Raw genomic sequence first — 17,904 nt, forward strand, 5'->3', positions numbered from 1 at the left:
GCTGTCAGTCACCGTTAGCTTCAAGCTAAATATATCTAGCTGGCTCTTTCTGCATTCTGGAGTCACAACGAAGTGATGCAGGAAAGAATTTTTTTTTTCCTCAGCTCAAGGCACCTTTTGTCACTACTCGAATAGCAAAGTACAATGTGTGTATTACTTTTGTACATTTTTTTGTTTTTGCTGTATTAATTTAACCCAAAAAGTGATTAAATCCAAATTATTTCCTGCACACATTTTGCTGCAGGGTTGACAGTGAGCCCACACATATGGTGTATGGTTCATTATGGCTGACATTTCACTCGTATCTGCTTGGACACAGTGGAATGACTTTCACTTATTTTGTTTATAATGAGTTCCTGAAGGACAACAACAGAGAAACTATTCTTATTTACCAACCTTTGCATGTCTTCAAACATAATCACACTGATTCGTACATATACTAATGTGTTATATAAGCTGGTATTGCAATTACAGTGCACTCATCATGTAATTATAAAGGGTTAATGGACCCTGTAATGTCATTTGAGCATCACTTCAAGTGTTAAATTGAACTACATCGGCTTTCACGCAAATAATGAAAAATAAATAATGAGCCATTCCTCCCAGTTTCTAAAGATGTTTGATTTGTTATTGTCATTTCTATCAGCAGCTGAATTAAAACCAGGAGTTTTAAGTGTTATAACTTGGATTCTGCAGGTTGTAAACTGTTGTTCGCATTGACAACTGGTTGCCTGTCTGTGTTTTTACACAATTTTTTTTTAGTTTTTTTTTTTATGATCATTCTCTATTACAAGGTCACGATGGGGATGGGGATGATTCAGGGTTTACATAACTGCTGTTCGAAGAACACACAGCACAGTATGTTCATCTGCTGGCTAAATACCACTTTAACTGTCAGGTGAATAACAGACATCTGCTGACAGATTATATAAATGCAAGATTGTACAGTCCAAAAAGAAGAAATACAGACAGTCTCTCAAGTGGATTTTGTTGGTCGACCAAATGTTGGGAAAGCAGATAGCTTGAACTCCGTTACACCTGTCAACTCATCGGCTCTGTTGACAGTTCCCCTAAAATTAGTACGTATTCGTAAGTACTGTGATTCTTAGACGATTGTTGTGCTCTTACCGTCATGGTAAAATAAGGTGTGACCTGCATTTTAGAGGAACACGACAAAATTTGGGAAAATGAGACCCACAGAGAGGGCTGCACGGTGGTGCAGTGGTCACAGCAAGAAGGTTTCGGGTTCGAGTCCCGGCTCGGGCACGGGATCTTTCTGTATGGAGTCTCCATGTTCTCCCCGTGTCTGCGTGGGTTCTCTCTGGTACTCCGGCTTCCTCCCACAGTCCAAAAACATGCAATTGGGGACGAGGCTGATTGGATTCTCTAAATTGACCGTAGGTATGAATGTGAATGGTTGTTCGTCTCTCTATGTCGGCCCTGCGATGGACTGGCGACCTGTCCAGGGTGAACCCCGCCTCTCGCCCGTTGATGCTGGGATAGGCTCCAGCCCCCCCGCGACCCTTAATGTGTAGGAATAAGCGGAAGATGACGATGGATGGATGGAGACCCACAGAGACAATCCGACCGCTAGTTAGCTTTGCGCAATCAATGTTTATGTGTGGGAAGTGTAAGCATACATCTGTCAAAAGTCATCCGATTGCACTTTTCCCCAAAACATCTTTGCCTACATGAATATAGGGTTATGTCACCTTTAGCTATGACATTTGAAATTATGAGACATTGTAATTCAAGAAACGAACGCTTAGTTGCACCCTGACTGGGTGCAGTGAGATGATGCTGCTCCTCAAAAGCTCCTGTAACTCTGGCAAACAAAACGGAACGTTAGCTGACTGTGAGATGAGCGACTTCTTGAACTTATTCTATGTGATGACTTTTTACTGAGGTATGCTAACACTTCCCACCTACAGCCATTCATGACGCTAAGCTAGCTAGCATGTGTCTCAACTTTGTGATGCAGCTCTAGAGGAGGGTTTCATTCAAGGAGGGACCGACTACATGTTGGCATCTTCCTTGAAATGCCACAATTGGTGACATAACAGGGATTTTTACATCCTTACATATTTGTCACCTTGTTCCACATAGGAAACCTTGTGTCAGCAGCTGCTAAAGCAAACACAGTCAGCATGGCTTCTTTGTGTTTGTTAAAAGAGGCAGATCCTCTTAAAGCAGCTCCTTTTATTTATTTTTTTTTAATGCCGTCGTGTCTAACATTATAAGTGTCTTTCAGATTTGTGCAGACAATTTCTTATTCAATCTGGTGCCGCCAGACATGGTTGCTAGGAGATTTTGCATAGAGAGCCAGGATACAGTGAAGCACATCAGTATACTAACATTGGGAATGGGGGACAGTCTTTTTAAGGAACTCATTCTGCTGTGTTCATTTCCAGGAACATCTGTGTTGCAAGTCACCGCCACTGATGCTGATGATCCCACCTACGGAAACAGTGCCAGGATAGTCTACAGTATTCTACAAGGACAGCCATATTTCTCCGTTGACCCCAAAACAGGTGCAGTATAACTATGCGTGCTTGGCAAAAAATGCTTCCACAAAGACAAAGGAACTATAAATATAAAGCGGTTATGATCTTCATTGTTGTATCATGCTGTGAAATCTGCACCCATACGTTTCTTGCAGTGAACATTCTGTTCTATTATTGCAGTGCATCTGACATCATAAAAAGTAAAGTAGCCACGGCAGAGTTATGGACTATTAATACGGCTGCTTTATTGTTTAGCACGCAACCCCTTCTCTGCAGGCCATAACTGACTCCTCGGGGGTCAAAGGAGACATTCGCCTTAAAGAAAAAGGGATTGTTCTTTACCAGCTGAGGGCGGAAAGCCACAACAGCTGTTTCAAAAGCCTCCTCTCTCTTCCTCTCCTAGAATATATTAAATGTTAATAACCCCTCTCCAGTGCGAGACATATAACTTTTACATGATGTGAACAATGTGTTTCTGTGAGGGGGAGCATGTTTGTTTGCTCCTGATCTCTCTTTGTTGCGCAAAGTGAATGCATGCATGTATGTATGTGAGTGTTTGCATGCTGCTGCTGCTGCTGCTGCTGTGCAAGATGAACAACAAGCCATTTATATGAATTGATTCATCGCTGTCTGGAACAACTGCTGGCCCCTTTGAGACTCCGCCGCCCATTTGCAACATGGATTCCTTGCTGAATGAGCAACGCAAATGAACTGCTGAATATTTTTCGCTTTACCCGGAAGAAAAGGTAGAGGGGACTGAAGGTGCGGTTTCACAGTCGTACATGAATGAAGACTGGGATTTCTCTGTAATGCAAGCGACGTATTGTGTTGAGTGTCTTAAAGTGACACTTCACCCAAAATGTGTATTTTTGCTTTAAAGGTACTCACAAATAGGTGTCAGGCGCATGACCTCCTTGTGACTCAACCTAAGGGGGCCAGAACGTATATTTAGCTTTAAGCTAACGGCTAACCGTGGCAAAACTGTCCAAAAGCATCCATTTATAAAGTCTCAAGCACATTTTCTGATATAATCCACGGACTCTTGATCCAGCTGTGTGCTCAGTAATACACAAACATTTTGATTTGAGCTAAAACAAACAAACGGAGCTGTAACGCTCATCGATAGCGTGAAAGAGCGCGTGACATGACAGTACGTAGTGGTTCGTTTTTAGCTGAAAATAAAGTCTTGGCAAAATACAGAGCAAATTACCGATAGCATGACGTGGCAGAGTTCATGCTACGTCGTCGCCTCCTCACTGCTAGTACCGCTGGTTAAATGTACAGAAGGAAACTTAGCTTTGAGGCTACAGGAAACTGCGCAGTAAAAGTAAAATAAAAGCAGTAGAAAAAAATAAAGATGCTTGTGGGTTATTCATACATGTTCGGAGGTGGTTTTGCTGTCGTTGGTCATCAGTCACCATTAGCTCCGAGCTAAATATACGTGGCTGGCTCCTTCTGCATTCTGGAGTCACAGAGAAGTGATGCAGGAGGTTAAAAAAAAAACATCATGAGCACAACACACCTATTTGTAAGTACTTGAAAGGCAAAATACCCTTTCTGGGTAAAGTATCACTTTGAATCACACTGCAGCGATCAAGGTTCTGTCAGCCTCTTTAAATGCAGTGTCCAGTTGTAGAGATAGCTTGTTTTGCCCGAGCTGACTCGGCATCTTGTCTGCATTGTAATTCAGCGAAGGGCATGCAGATTGGGCACGCGATTGAAGGCCCAGCCAGCTGCACTCCCTGCACAGCACCCCTCCACCAACACGTATTAATTTATACAAGCTGGCTGTTGTTTTTCGCCACTGGTGATCCAACCTCTTCCCTAAAATTAGGACAAGGAACTCCAGCGGTCAGTGGAAAATCTGCACATACAGTGGGAGTGAGCTGCACTTGCATGTGAGCTCTATTATGCCAAGTCTTCAAGCAGTCGTGCTGGCCTGCTGCCACATTCCAGGATCACACCGGGGAGCTGACTATCATTTTTTAGCGCGCTCGCACCTCCTCCCGGCCACGTGTACCTGCTCCCACCGTACTGCAGATACACTCAATCTACAGAATTATGAACTCTTACTTGCAGACAATTCACCTTTTTTGACATTGTGGCCTTCTGCAGCATATTGTCCCAGACACATGACCTAAAAGGGAAGACTATATTTTAGGACAGAGGGTAACGATGGCATTTGCTGTGCGCATATGGTGTCAAAGGAATCCCCACAGACCGTGGCAGACTTGACCCAAATCCTCAGCAGGCAACAAAGAGCTGTTTTACCTGCATCTTTTTTCTTCCTTTTTTTTGTTGCCATGCCGTTTAGCACTTATGCTAACAACATGTCAAACCTAGCAGACTGTGGCGGAGCGATCCCGTCTCCTCAGCTACAAACCCCAGGCCCAGTTTACCTGCCTTAACCTGCATTTTTGTTGTTTACTTGAACATCTTGAAGAGTTTGTTTGTCTTGATTTGGGGGGGGGGGGGATAAAATTGCATCTGCGACTTCTATAAAAAAGAGACAAGACAAGCCGCATCACTGCCAGGGGGTTCTCGTGTTATGCAGAAAACAGCAGCAGCAGGTGGCTCGCTGTTGTTGATTCCCCCCCTTTAGTACCGCCTTAATGAGACCCCTGCCACATCGCATCTGGTCTGAGCATTTCTGAAAATCCTTTTTGAAAAGCGGAGGAGCTGTCTTGTGTCTTCACGTGTTCTGCTCACAAACTTCTCCGCACCTTGTCGACAGCTTCCCGTGTGTGCAAGGCTCCTGCTGCTCGCTGCGTTGCTACTTTAGCCAAACAAGGGTCAATAATCGCTTGCGGGAAACGTAGCGCTATTCAGCGACCTTGATAATCATCACAGTGATGACGATGCAGGTGAAGGTGAGACAAATGCAGGCTGCAGTGGTTGGTCGTTGTCACATCAACTGCAGGCAACACAACACGAGCACGTCTGTAGGTTGTTGCCACGTGAGAGTCGACTGTGTGGCTTTATTTTAGGGTCACATGACTGTTTGGGCATCAGCCGTCACTAATTCTCCAACGACATATTCATTCTTGTCTCAAACTTGTCCTTTGGTCTGTCTCCCTCTAAGTTTTGTATCTCTTATGTCACTGTGGTCGGAGCAAACTACTGGTGAAAGCAACGATCCCATTGATGGTCCTCCAACAGCTAATTTGTTCCCTGGTGTTCCACCGTCGTGTTTCCCGTTGTGTCTGACGCTTATTTCCATCAGGGCTCGTCGATTCCCTCTGCAACGTTTATAAAACCTAAAAACCTGCTGGCATTTATTGAAGGAAGTTATCAGCTCACAGGCAAACTGTTTTGATTGATTGGGCCACGCATCCTTATCTTTATTAAACAAGGGGAGATTATTTATGTCCGATTAGCGCTGAACTAATCTCCATCTCCTCCCTTCCGACAGTTACTAACTATAAAAGGACCACCTAAAGCACATGAAGGGATCCCTCTGACTGTGTGAACAGTCACTTAGTAAAATCATCCTGTCCTGACAAGTATTTTTATTTGTAGGTTGTCCCCATGTGAGGTTCGCATTATTTTCATACGTTGTCGTCCAACTGCTACTGCACAACATGTGAAGAAATACTAACAGGAAATGTGCTGCCAAGGTGGTCTAAAAAAAAAAAAAAAGAAAAAACCCTGGTTCAATAAATTGTGTTCATCCATCAACTCTACCACCAGGCTCGCAAAATGTGTGTGACACATTTAGTCCAGCTCTTTGTAGAAGTGGAACACCCTGTGTTTTATGGGTTTTCTTGAGTTTGAACAGTTAAATTAGATTCTGCGGTGGATTCCAGCGCCGTGCGACCAACGCTGGCTGCATCAACGAAGAACTCATTGTCACGTCATAAAAACAACAACAGCAACTAATGAACTGCTCATTACCAGGAGTGCTAACCAGCAGCCTCGCACCCCAACATTTCCCAAACCAGTGGAATCCATTAGACATTCTACTGGTTTGTAGTCAAACAACTAAAATAGGCCCCCGCACAATTATGACTTCATACCTCATAAGTCAGACAATATTGAGGCATCTGTAAGATATAAGAATCAATCAGGGATGCAGAGTTGTAATTAATGCCTGTATCTGTCACCAAGAATACAAAAAAAGGAGCGATAGGCATTTAGGATTAGATTTCCTTCAGTGGAGAAAGACATGAGCGTGACGCAAACTCAAGTAGAGACAGAAACACACAGCTGATACCACTGACAGCGAAGTGACGCCTGAGGGGGGTGTGGGCAGAAGACAGCAAATGTGGCAGCGGCGGGTTGTTTCTTTTTTCTTTTTTTTTAATTATATCTCATTTCTAAAATACTTTACGTGACCTTAAAGCCTAAAATGTAGTCATCAGAAATAATTGAATATCTGCATGTATACGGACAATAATAGCTTGACATTTATATAATCACACCATGACTCATCATAGCAAAGTGAGGTGAGAGAAATTTACATTTCTGTAACCTCGCTAGCTCCCTCCATTGAATAAATAAAAATGATTTCATTGTTTTTCGGTAATGGAAAAGCAATTTAATACCAAAAAAATGAGTAAAGGCCATATTGCCAAGTAAAGAAGATTCATAAATGCAATTTCTGTCTTTTCAACAGCCAACTAATTTAATATTTTTACTATGAGAAGTACGTACGCTCGTGCCACATGCACGTGTTGCGCTCCAACTGCCATGTAAACTTTGCGAAGTCTACGACGACATCTACAGATTAGCAATCGTTTTTAGGTGCACGTCTCCGCACCTCGTGAGGCAGCAAGTCCCCGACGATCCACAGGTGATTTGTTCCCCTCAACAGTTTGACCCCTCCCACAGGCGGGTGGTGCGTTCCCCTGAGTCACGATGACAAAGACGCTTCACCGCGTTCCAGCAAACATCAGACAAACTTCTTGCTGTCGACTTCCGACCAGCAAGATTGTACATCCCGCTTTTCCCTCAGCAGCAACTTTCTGGAACAGCCTTCCTTGCAGGCGACTTCAGATCTTTGAAACAGACTTTCCTAAGGTTGCACTGTACTGGGCGCCACTTGGTAAAGACTTTCCAAAAATGTCAAACAAAGTTCAAACCCCTCAAATGATGCAAAGATTTGTGCAGTTTTAAAATTGGATTGTGTCTCTTGTACTATGTAAAAAAAACAACAACAAAAAACAGGAAAATGTCATTTGAAGTAGTAGATTATCCCCTTGTCGGTATGATGTACTCCACAGTAGCGAGACAGTACTTGGAGAAACTTGGAGTATTTCTCTACCTCAAAGTTACTGCAGAGGCAGCAAGTCCACTTTTTAATATTCATCCCCAATAAGCAGAAGTAAATAATTAGTCTGAGTCTGGTAATTAGTTGCTGTATTGATATGCAATCTTCTCCTTTTACCAGTGTACTCCAGACTATTAATCTGACAGACATGAGAGTGGATTCAGCTCCTAATCTAACCCAGCAGGAAAGCAAATGAGTGTTTTCTGAATCTAATCCTGTAACATTTCACTGCTGACCCAGTTTTGTTCCAGTCGTGTTTCCAACAATAGCATCTTGGCAGCATGTCCTCTCAGGAAGACCTTGGAGCCCCCTACCTGCTGCTGGCGTCCCTCGACTCACCTTGTACATCTGCCGCAGTTTTTGGTTCAAACTCCCAGACAGGCAGGCGCGACCTTTACCTGCTCACTGTCCATCACGATGTCTGGAAGTTGGAATCGTATCTGAAATTACAACAGGATTATCCTGAGAAAGTTCTCCAGTTGTGTCCTGTTGCACTAACAATTCTGGGAAATATAATCTTGTAATGCTGCAAACTTAATCTGGCCCGATAGGATGATGATGAGGTTGATTTGGGGTCGGACTCGCCTCTTTTGACTCGAGGATGATATGACCAGATTATCAACCCAAATGATCCCGCAGTGTCTCTTTATCTTGTAAATATCCAACATGTTTGGGAGCAGCAATGGAGAACTGAGCCTGCAGCAGCCAGTGAGAGCCAGCTGAGCTGGGGCTACGTTGGCTAGTAGCGTTAGCACTGTTTCCACTCACCTGCAGCCTGAGGAATGTTTAACAGGGATGAGAGAGTTATCAGCTCTGCGTTTTGATGGCTGGTGTGAAGAAACTGGTTTCCATGGTTTTGTTCATGGTTAGTGCTGATTTTATGGTTCATGGTCAAGCTCTTGTCTGCCCTTCTGTCTGTCTTGTCAGGCATGATTCTAGTTCTGTCACTTCTGTGACCTGCAAAAAGAAATCACTTCCAGGAGAGAGTTTTCAAAATAAAAGCAGCCTTTACTCTTTATTGCAGCTTTGTCAGAGCAGGTTTTGAGAACCTTATTCTGAAACCTTCCCATGGGAAGCCAAGCACTTGTGCTGCTAGGTGGTTGTTAGTAGCTAAGCTAGCAACATTTCCTCTCTTGTTCACACTCTGCCGTATATTTGCATAAGCACACACCCATCTCAGGTTTTTCTGATGTTAACACACACTTTTTGCATTTCTTTCTCGTCACACATCACTCCCGCCAGCCCCGTTTAAGCCACCCTCATGTTGCTCTTCTTCAGTGGGAAAAATCCCATTTAAATCTGTTGTGATGTGCGTCGTTGGGGTTTTAAAAATCCACAACAAGCATCAAGAACCATGTAGATTATCACTCAGCCAGATAAAGATCATCATAGCTCCTGTCCGTGTCTTTTGCTCACCCGCTGAGTTGTTCCTCTTGAGCCTTGCAGTGGAGTACCCGCCCCAGCCACACCTTACATCTGTACTTGTAAAGGCTCAAAGACACTGCAGAACCCTCAAGTGCCCCTTCTTCCCTGCTAAATAGGCTAATTTCTCTGCTGATCTGGGATTTGCGAGCGCTCGAGTTTATTGAAGGAGCTGACACAGATCAAGACTGTTCATAGATTAAGTCCTTCCTCTCCCGCATCAAGACGAGAGCTGTCACTCTCCTGATGTGGACGTGGAGAGTCCAACCTTTTCTTCTTCTGGCAGGGACCAAAACATGTCACAGCAATAACTGAAAAGTTTTTTTTTTTCGAAAAGATATACGGATACAGAGTTACCGATGTACAGATTTGCTGTTCTAGTAAAGGCGAGCAGGCCGCGCACGGGCTGGAGTAGCAGACCTGAGATTTTGTTTCAAGATGGCCGCGCCCACGGAGGCCTTGAAAACAACCTGACAGTAAAGTTCACTCAACCTGTAGGTAGAAACAAATGCGCCAGCCACTCTGATCAGCTGCTAACCGTGGTTAGCAGGCTAGCGCAGAGATTGAACCCTGCGTGTGCGAGCGATACAGCAGCAGCTCCTGGAAACTGGAGGCTGCCTTGATCGGTTTCTCTTTTACTGCCAATAACAAAGCAGAGCAGAACTTGGCGGCGGAGTTTTTCTTCTTCTGCTGGAAGAAAATCCAGATCCAGATGTGCCACCAGTGGCAAAGGATCTGCTGCTAAGTTGCACAAAGCTACATTTCAGCTGCTCTGGCGACTGAAGTCCTGCCTTTGAAAATGAATAACAGCCTGATGCACAGTCACATGAACCACAATCACCATAATCCGGTGACCTCATCACCACTTCACCATAGACGCACCTGCATTCGTGAGGTTATGCAGGGTTTTTCTTGTCACCCGTCTGTCATTAGATTATTATTGCTGCTTTCGCTGCTGTTATCTAACGCTCATAATGTGACAGTGCAGACACACGGGGGAGAACATCGTTTTGGATCAGCCCAAAACCAAGAATCCTGAAGCTGGAGATTGAAGAGCCCTTTTGTAATCTCCTATAATCCTTTTTGTTCACCCAGGAGATTGTCCTCCTTTAGAAGTTCCCAGCCAGACAAAGAGGTGGATAGCGTGATGGTATCAAGTCTAATAGACCGGGGAGGTTGAGAAAGAGGCTAACCACCTCACTGTGTCAAATTGGCCTGGGTTGAAGGAAGTCAGCTCTTTCTCAATTATTTTCTAAATTAACTGACGGGTTCCATAGAGATTCGGCGGAGGCTATGTGAGGTATAACGGCTCAGGGAAGCTGGTCCAGGGGCGCCATCGCGGTGCCAACACGCCGGCACACCTCTCCGCTCCCTCCCGGAGAAAACCTCCGTGGCCTTTCGGTATTGTTAAAGAATTTCATTCAAGTGTGAATGCGGCTCAGTGATTGTCCAACTGTAATGAAGCTGTATTGCAGTGATCACCAGTCTCCCTCCAAATAATAGTGTGACAGCTGATCGTACTTCCTACAAAAGTGGAGCCCCCCCAAAGGAGAAAACATCATCCTTTTTTGTGTGTGCTCATTGTTCTTGAAATCCTCTGCTGCGAAAGTATTACTCCGGAGCGCCTTCATGACTAAACGGGGTAATAAGAGACTGGAAAGGTCAGATCATCTGTCTTGCTGGTGTTTTAATGGAAAATGCGTCCACTTGCCAGGATCTGTGTGCTTCAAGGACCCTAGGTTAAGTAATGCTAAGACTGCAGTTCATAACAGACTTCCAGTAGAGTTTGTGGAGGCTCGTTATGGAAAAGTGGCTTCAAGGACTTTGATTAGATTTGAAACCCAGGAAAAAGAAGAAAAAAAAGAGCCCATGTTGAGACCTGACATTTCCAAAAAAGCGGCAGTTTCCCGTTCACAGGTGTGAGGGACTCTATTTTCCGTTTCTGCAGGAGTATGACCTAAAATATGATCTGATTCCATGTCTGAAATGATGATAATAAAAAAAAGATTAAGAAAATTAAAAATTAAAACCAAAATGTACTCGTACTGAGAGATTAAAACCATTCATGGTTTAATTATGAAAGGAAAATTACCCAATCCACCATCGATGTTTGCGTGAGGAAATTGTGAGACTGCCTGTTGCTGTGGTAAATGCGACGAAGGCGTGCGTTGATCAGCCTGGCACGTCTGCACGGAGGGTTGACGGTTGTGCTGCAGTTACACCACCGAACCACTAGATGGTGGCGGTGGCGGCTCTGCTCCACTGTGCCGAGTGTCTTTGTCAACTTCCAACAGTGACGGCTGAAACAGAGCGAATACATTTACACTAGGAACATTTTAACGTCATCTGCTGAAATGGACGTAACCCCAGGCAGCACGGTGGTGCAGTGGTCAGCACTGTGGCCCCCCAGCAAGGAGGTGCCAGGTTGGAGTCTAAATTGAGAATCCAGACTCTAAATTGACCGTAGGCGTGGCTGGGAGAGCCAATGGTTGTCTGTCTCTATGTGTTGGCCCTGCCATGGACTGGTGACCTGTCCAGGGGGAAGGCTGCTGGGATAGGCTCCACCCCCACCACCCTCAACAGGAGAAGAGGTAGAAAATGGATGGATGGATGGATAGACATAATCCTGAAACGAGGGTCTGTCTCATTCTTGTCTGATGTCTCTTCCCCCGTTGCTGTGGGAGGGTCCCAGTCCCGTCTGGATCTTACTGGTTGTTGGACTTTGGTCTTTGATCATGGACGCAGCGAACTTTGATTATTCTTGGCTTGTCATCTTTATTCAACTCTCCAGTTTTTGGTTCCTGTATTATTCTGAAATGTTCCTCCCTCACCTGTTGTTTTTCTTGTGTGACTTCCCGTAACAACACACAAGTTCTCCTCCATGTTTTTGCCCTGCATGTTAGTGTTTCTCGCGTTCTGTTAGTTGCTCCGGTTGAGTCGTGCTGTCTGCTGCAGTTTGCTCGGTTTAGTTTTATTTAGCTTTAAATAACCATTGATTCCTCAAGTCCTTGCTGCCTGCCTCCACTGCACATCCACAACCGTGGCAGGCAAAGTTGAACTTAGGACACAAAAGCAGGCGCTGGAGGCAGGCTGAGCAGTAAAAGGTGAATTTATTGTATGTAGAGTCAGAAGCGGCTGAGAATGAAAGTCAAGGCTGAGCAGGTGAACATGAACGAGCCATCTGGTGCTGAGAGGGTAGGCAGTCGTCTGGAGCGTGGGCTGGCGGGGAACCACGAGGAGGTGTGGAGATGTTTGCCTGGGCAGAGGCACGAGGCTCTTCGGAGATAACATGGCAGGCACGAAGCTACTCAGCAGTCATACCTGCACTGAGATAAGCTGGCGCTTTGGCAACGAGTGGAGTCTTGGTACTGTTGCAGGTGATGGAACCAGAATGTGGAGCAAACATCTCACGGGGGGGAGGAAATAAAGAGTCAGGAGGGAGCCATGACGCTAGTATTAGTACTCTGAAGGTTTCAGTCTCATTTATTCAGAGAAGTATTCACTCACCTTCCCAAGTATTTCCATGAAACAATTAGTTGTGCAGAAGCCTACAAGTTTCCTCAGACGCGAGGAAACGCTGAGAGAAATGTGCTATTGACAGATGCTAACCCCCGGGGATTTTTTTAAAGATGAAAAAAACACCCAAAAATTACCTCAAGTATCACAAAAAATGTTTGATTCTGTGACAAGAAAAAAAAAAAAACAGCTACAAAAAAAAAAAAAAACACCTGCTGTTTTTCACCAGAGACAAGGTAAAAAAAAAGAAACGGTCAGAGGAAAACACCAGACGTTTTTCACCAGAATTGGCTGAAAATGCTTCGACGTGTCGCTAAAAAGTCATGGTTTTGTTACCAGAAATAGTTACTCACGTCCTGGTGTCTCACTATAAACACCTGATTAAGTCTCCAGAAACATGTCTGAAAATGACCTGGATTTTTCATTTTAAAAATGGCTGACAATGTGTTGCTACGTCGCTGAAAACACCACAGACACAGCTTAGAATGCTTTGACGTCCTGCAAAGAGTTCCCAGTTTTGCTGCCAGAATCACAACTACTGATGTCCTGGCAATGAAAAAAAAGAGGTTTTTCCGCAGCCCAAGAACCCGACATCTCTTGCGGTCACGTCTCTTGTGCGCATTTCCAGCTGCAGAGTGAAGCAGGCGTTTTGTAACTGCCCCGTTGGTTTCTGTGGTGCAGCATGAATCTATATTCACCACCAGCTCACAGGTCAGTAGTCTCCTATTTAATTAGGCTTACCATTCAACTGAAAAGATTTGGAATAGGCATTCATTATTGTTTTTTAACTAGAAAACAAATATGCTGGAATAATATTGAAAACTTGAGTAAATAATTGGCAGTGGGCGTGCATAAAATACATTTGAAATACGAATAAATAAAAATTGGCTGCATTTACAGTGTCAGAGAAGCTTCTACCCGGCAGTGAAATATATTTGTTTGCTTTGATATCACTGGGAATAAAGCCCTGCAAACACATTAGTGTCTTCCTCGCTCACTGCCCCACTTACCAGTTGAAAGCAGAGGTAATAGACACAAAATGACACCACAGAAGAAGACAGACTACAGACAATAATTAGAGGAGCCAGACTAGAGTTGGTACATAAAACAGACTCATATTATCTTTGAGAATACCCTGCAAATGCTCATTCTGCATCCGTGCAGCCTTGAAGAGCCATTTGAGCACAGACTGTGACATTTTACATTTAAAAGCTCTATTTTCAGTGGTCAGTCGTTTCTTCCTTCTTTCTTTCTTTTTTTTTTTTTTTACAGAAAAGTGGCAGAAGTATCAGCCACAGGAGAAATATGAACAGGAGGAATCAATAGGTCATTCATGGCGGGGTGGATGTAGAGGAAGACATTTATTTCACAGCTGATTTATAGAATCTTCAGCACCTCATCAAGTTCACATGTTTATGGGGAAACACTCCAGGCAAAAACATTTGCACCGGTCTGTTGTGAGATTTTAAAGTACTTCTACGCCGTCTTTTACACATGAAGGTGTTGCTAGTTTGCCTCTGATTTCTGTTCATTTATTGGATTTAACAAAAATTTGCTGGGAGAGACGCTCATAAAACATTATTAATACTTACAGGAACGGATCAACTTTGTGGGAAACGTTTGTTTGATATCTCAAGGGTTTGGACGAGAAGATGGAGATCCACAGCGGTTAACCGTTAGCTTAGCACAAGTGGTCCTGCAGGGGGGCAGCATAAACGTTAGCATACCTCAGTCCTCGATTTGTCCAGAGGTCATCTGTCTCATCCTCTTAAACAGGATTATAGCAAGAGAACCTTTTCAAGTCATCAAATGTTTTGAACGTTAAGAAATTTCTCCAGAAAGTTCTGATTTTTTGATGTAAGACATTTATATGCTTATTATTAATTTGATTGTATTGGTATCACTTGTACTGTTTTTTTTGTTTTAGTTTTTTTGTTTTAGTTTTTTTTTTTGCCAAAAAAATGTAAAAGGTCATTGTCTCAAAATGTTTTTCATATACTGGGCAAGAAAATCTTATCTTCAGTAGTAAAAGCACTTTCCAGTCTTGATTCTACTATTACGAACATGTATCATTCATATTTTGATTTAACATTTAATTTTTAAAACAGACTTACTTGGCTTTGTACAAAGCTGATATTTCTGTTCACAAATATTGTAATTATATGCACATATCTAATTAGAAAATGTCTCATTTGCATATCTAAACATGCATTTCACTGTTGTGCGCAGTGTACTTGGCATTTAACTGAATGAAACTTAATTGAGTACACCAACGTGAGGCGATACCGACAGCTATATGTTCCGCTCCTCTTCGTTCTCTTGTCAGTCTCTGATTCTTACTTAGACGTGTGGGCATTTTCCTTTGACATATGGATAAATTAATGTGAAAAAGAAGTGTAGTAAAATGGAAAATACTGACTTACGCACCGAATAATGCTCCTCCATGTCTGCTGCCACTTCTGAACATGTAATAATGGGTCAACTGGGAGTTTTCTGAAAATTTCTACTTGAAATCTTGAGTCTAAAAACATCCTCAGCCTTTAATTACTTTATTTCTTCTCTCCTTTGATAGATAATTATGATTAGCCGGTCCGTCGTGCTGTTTGACATTTCTAACGTTTGACTCGGCGCTGATGAAGCCACCTTCCCTGGCTGTCTATAGGACTTTAGCCTCGGCTCAATGTGACAGATGATATGTGACCTAAGATCCCCTCGGATATTAATGCTGTTGGCCGTCTTGCTCCTTGACCCACTTTTAATGATTATTCCCGCTAAGGCAAGTGGATTAGTTTCTGTCTATAGAGTCCTGAAGAAGAAGAAGAAGCAGAAGAAGGAGGGAAATGAATGTGAAATTCACGTCATTACCTGGTCATTCCAGTACTTTCCGTGATTACCTGACCTGTCAGCAGTAAGCAACCATGCAGCACTGCAGCCACATTTGTGGTTAGGAATAATTGCTGTTTATCGCATTCATCCTGTTTTGAGTAGAGAAACAGGATGAACGGTAAGTGTACTTAAGTGCTGCTAAACAAATTGGCATTCTTGTCTTCTCAAAAAAACCAAAAACATGACTAACCAAGAAATGATGAGTCATGCAAAACATAACAGTCACTTTCCGCTGTCATAGTAAACAACTTAATTAATTTTCAATCAAGTACACAGTTACAACAAGATTCAGTGATGATTCAGCAATTTAATCAATCAAATACACATTAACAAAATAAGGCCCCAGGGCTGGAACTGGCTGGTAGACCATTTAAATCTATATATCTAATAATAAAAAAACAAATGAATAAATAAAAAATCGATAATAAAAGGCAGCATCGTGTTAATGAAGCTTTATGCAAATGAGTTAAAGTCAGTGTTGCCATCAAACTTCATTCCAACAGAAGGCAGAAAGGCAGAGAGGCCTCGTGCCTCGTTTCCACACGTTTGTCTGGTGTGTGCAATTTTGTGTAACATATGAAGTAATGAAGTACACTCCCACAAGCTAAGAGCCAAGCCACTGAGTAGCCCTGATTTAGAGGTGAATTTTGTCTGTTTTTCAACACCTAGTCATGTGTAATATCTACGTGCTACAATTTGGAGATAACTGGAGCGTTAGCAATAGCCTGTTAGCTCACTTGTAGCCTATTAGCTTGTGTTCGCTAGCATCCTGTGCACTGGCTATCCAAAATCTGTGCCAACAGTTCTGTTTATTGTCAGTCTGATGTTGGTCATTGTGAGAACATAAAAAAGAGGAGATTGTCAAACACACGAGCATTCACAAAGGTTTCCATGGGAAATTAATGGACTTTTGATGTATTATAAAGAGTTATAGTCTCCATATGCAAGGCTAGTAACGTTAGCTGTGGTGATAACAACATCAGAGTTTTAGATATAAACCTTGAAAAAGGGTAAAAGTTCCCTCTGGGTGTCGCATTTATTCTCAAAAGTGGACGAGGCCCCAAGTTTGATTTGCCAAGAGAGCGTTGTGGTGTTGAAGGAATACAGCACAAGAAAAATACTTCAACAATGCATGCTACCTACTCCACAAACTTGCTGGAGAAGGGAGAAAAAGCCTTGAAACTGGTGTCCAACATTTTTCATACATAAAGCAGTCAGCCATCTAAGAATCAAGTAATGAAAGTTAGCCACATGCTTCTATGCAAGCTCGCCAAACAGAGCGAACAATATCATGTCTCCGTTCAACGGTCCGACGTGTGTCCCTTTGCTTCCTTCATCTAAGTTACGACAGCCTTCTGGAAGAAAGCAAAAATGTCCACCTCTGGTAAAAAAAAAACGTTTTTTCAAAATTGCTTGCAGTGATTTCCTCTCGCAACAGGAGGCGAGAGTAGCAATGTTTCCTTTGTGATCAACACAATCCTATTTCCTCCTGGGTCTCGGTGTCCCTGGTCAACCATATTACTGAAGGGTTCACAAGTTCATGTGAGCACCGGTTCAGTAGTTGCCTGAGGGTCTTGACTGGGGGCGGGGGGGGGGGCAGCCAGATCCAACACTGAAACTGGTCAAACTGGTGGAAGATATTAAATCAGGCTCCATGTGGTGATGTGGTTTCAGGAGCTAATATGGTGAATTAACACTCTCACACACACAGAGAAAAAAGTAAACACAGGTCGTTAAGCTGGCGCACACCAGCGGCCTTTGAAAAACACGTGTTCAAGACCAGCAGCTATCACACACCATAAATCACTTCCTAGCTTGTTGCTTTTTCTTTTGCAATTCATCTGTGTTCTCTGCCCATTTAGTGGACGGATCTGCAGTCATATATCAAGGAGGTAGTATTTTGAGAGTTCACAGCCGTGTTTGCCGTGTTATTGTGGTGAGAAATGTGATTGAGTGGGCGCTTCAGAAAGTAGCGAGGTTGCGTAGTCATTTTGAATATAATGTTAAATGAGGAAGTCTAATCTTGACAATGAGAGGATGAAGGAGGAGGTGGAGGAGGAGGCTCACTTTTATGTTGTGATAGAGTAGCGCATGAATTATCCATAACTGAAAGAAAGATGTTTTGGGGCAATGTTTGCACAACTGTGTCTATGTCTGTTTTAATCCAAAAAAACATGGTTTATTTGCCTCTTTTTGCTTTGTACCTTGGTATGTGGGACAGGAAACACTTGCTCTTTACTGTAGCTTGATTTTAAATCAGAAACAAATGCAGATATGAAAATGTGCCGTGACTTTAAAAGCGTTTCC

At 43.2% G+C, this 17,904-nt stretch overlaps 1 protein-coding gene across 1 annotated transcript in view; it reads left to right on the top strand.

The window, feature by feature from the left end:
* The window catches only part of LOC147241358 (cadherin-18), a 95,426-nt gene that overhangs the window by 43,972 nt on the left and 33,550 nt on the right, over nt 1-17,904 (top strand). The window contains exon 4 of the mRNA XM_086191099.1: nt 2,412-2,531. Coding sequence (XP_086047225.1) covers nt 2,412-2,531 — 120 coding nt within the window. The remainder of the gene's footprint in view (nt 1-2,411; nt 2,532-17,904) is intronic.

Source organism: Aulostomus chinensis, chromosome 21 (genome assembly GCF_037954235.1).
Source record: "Aulostomus chinensis isolate RoL2024-O1b breed Wild chromosome 21, RoL_Achi_v1.0, whole genome shotgun sequence".
Taxonomy (NCBI): domain Eukaryota; kingdom Metazoa; phylum Chordata; class Actinopteri; order Syngnathiformes; family Aulostomidae; genus Aulostomus; species Aulostomus chinensis.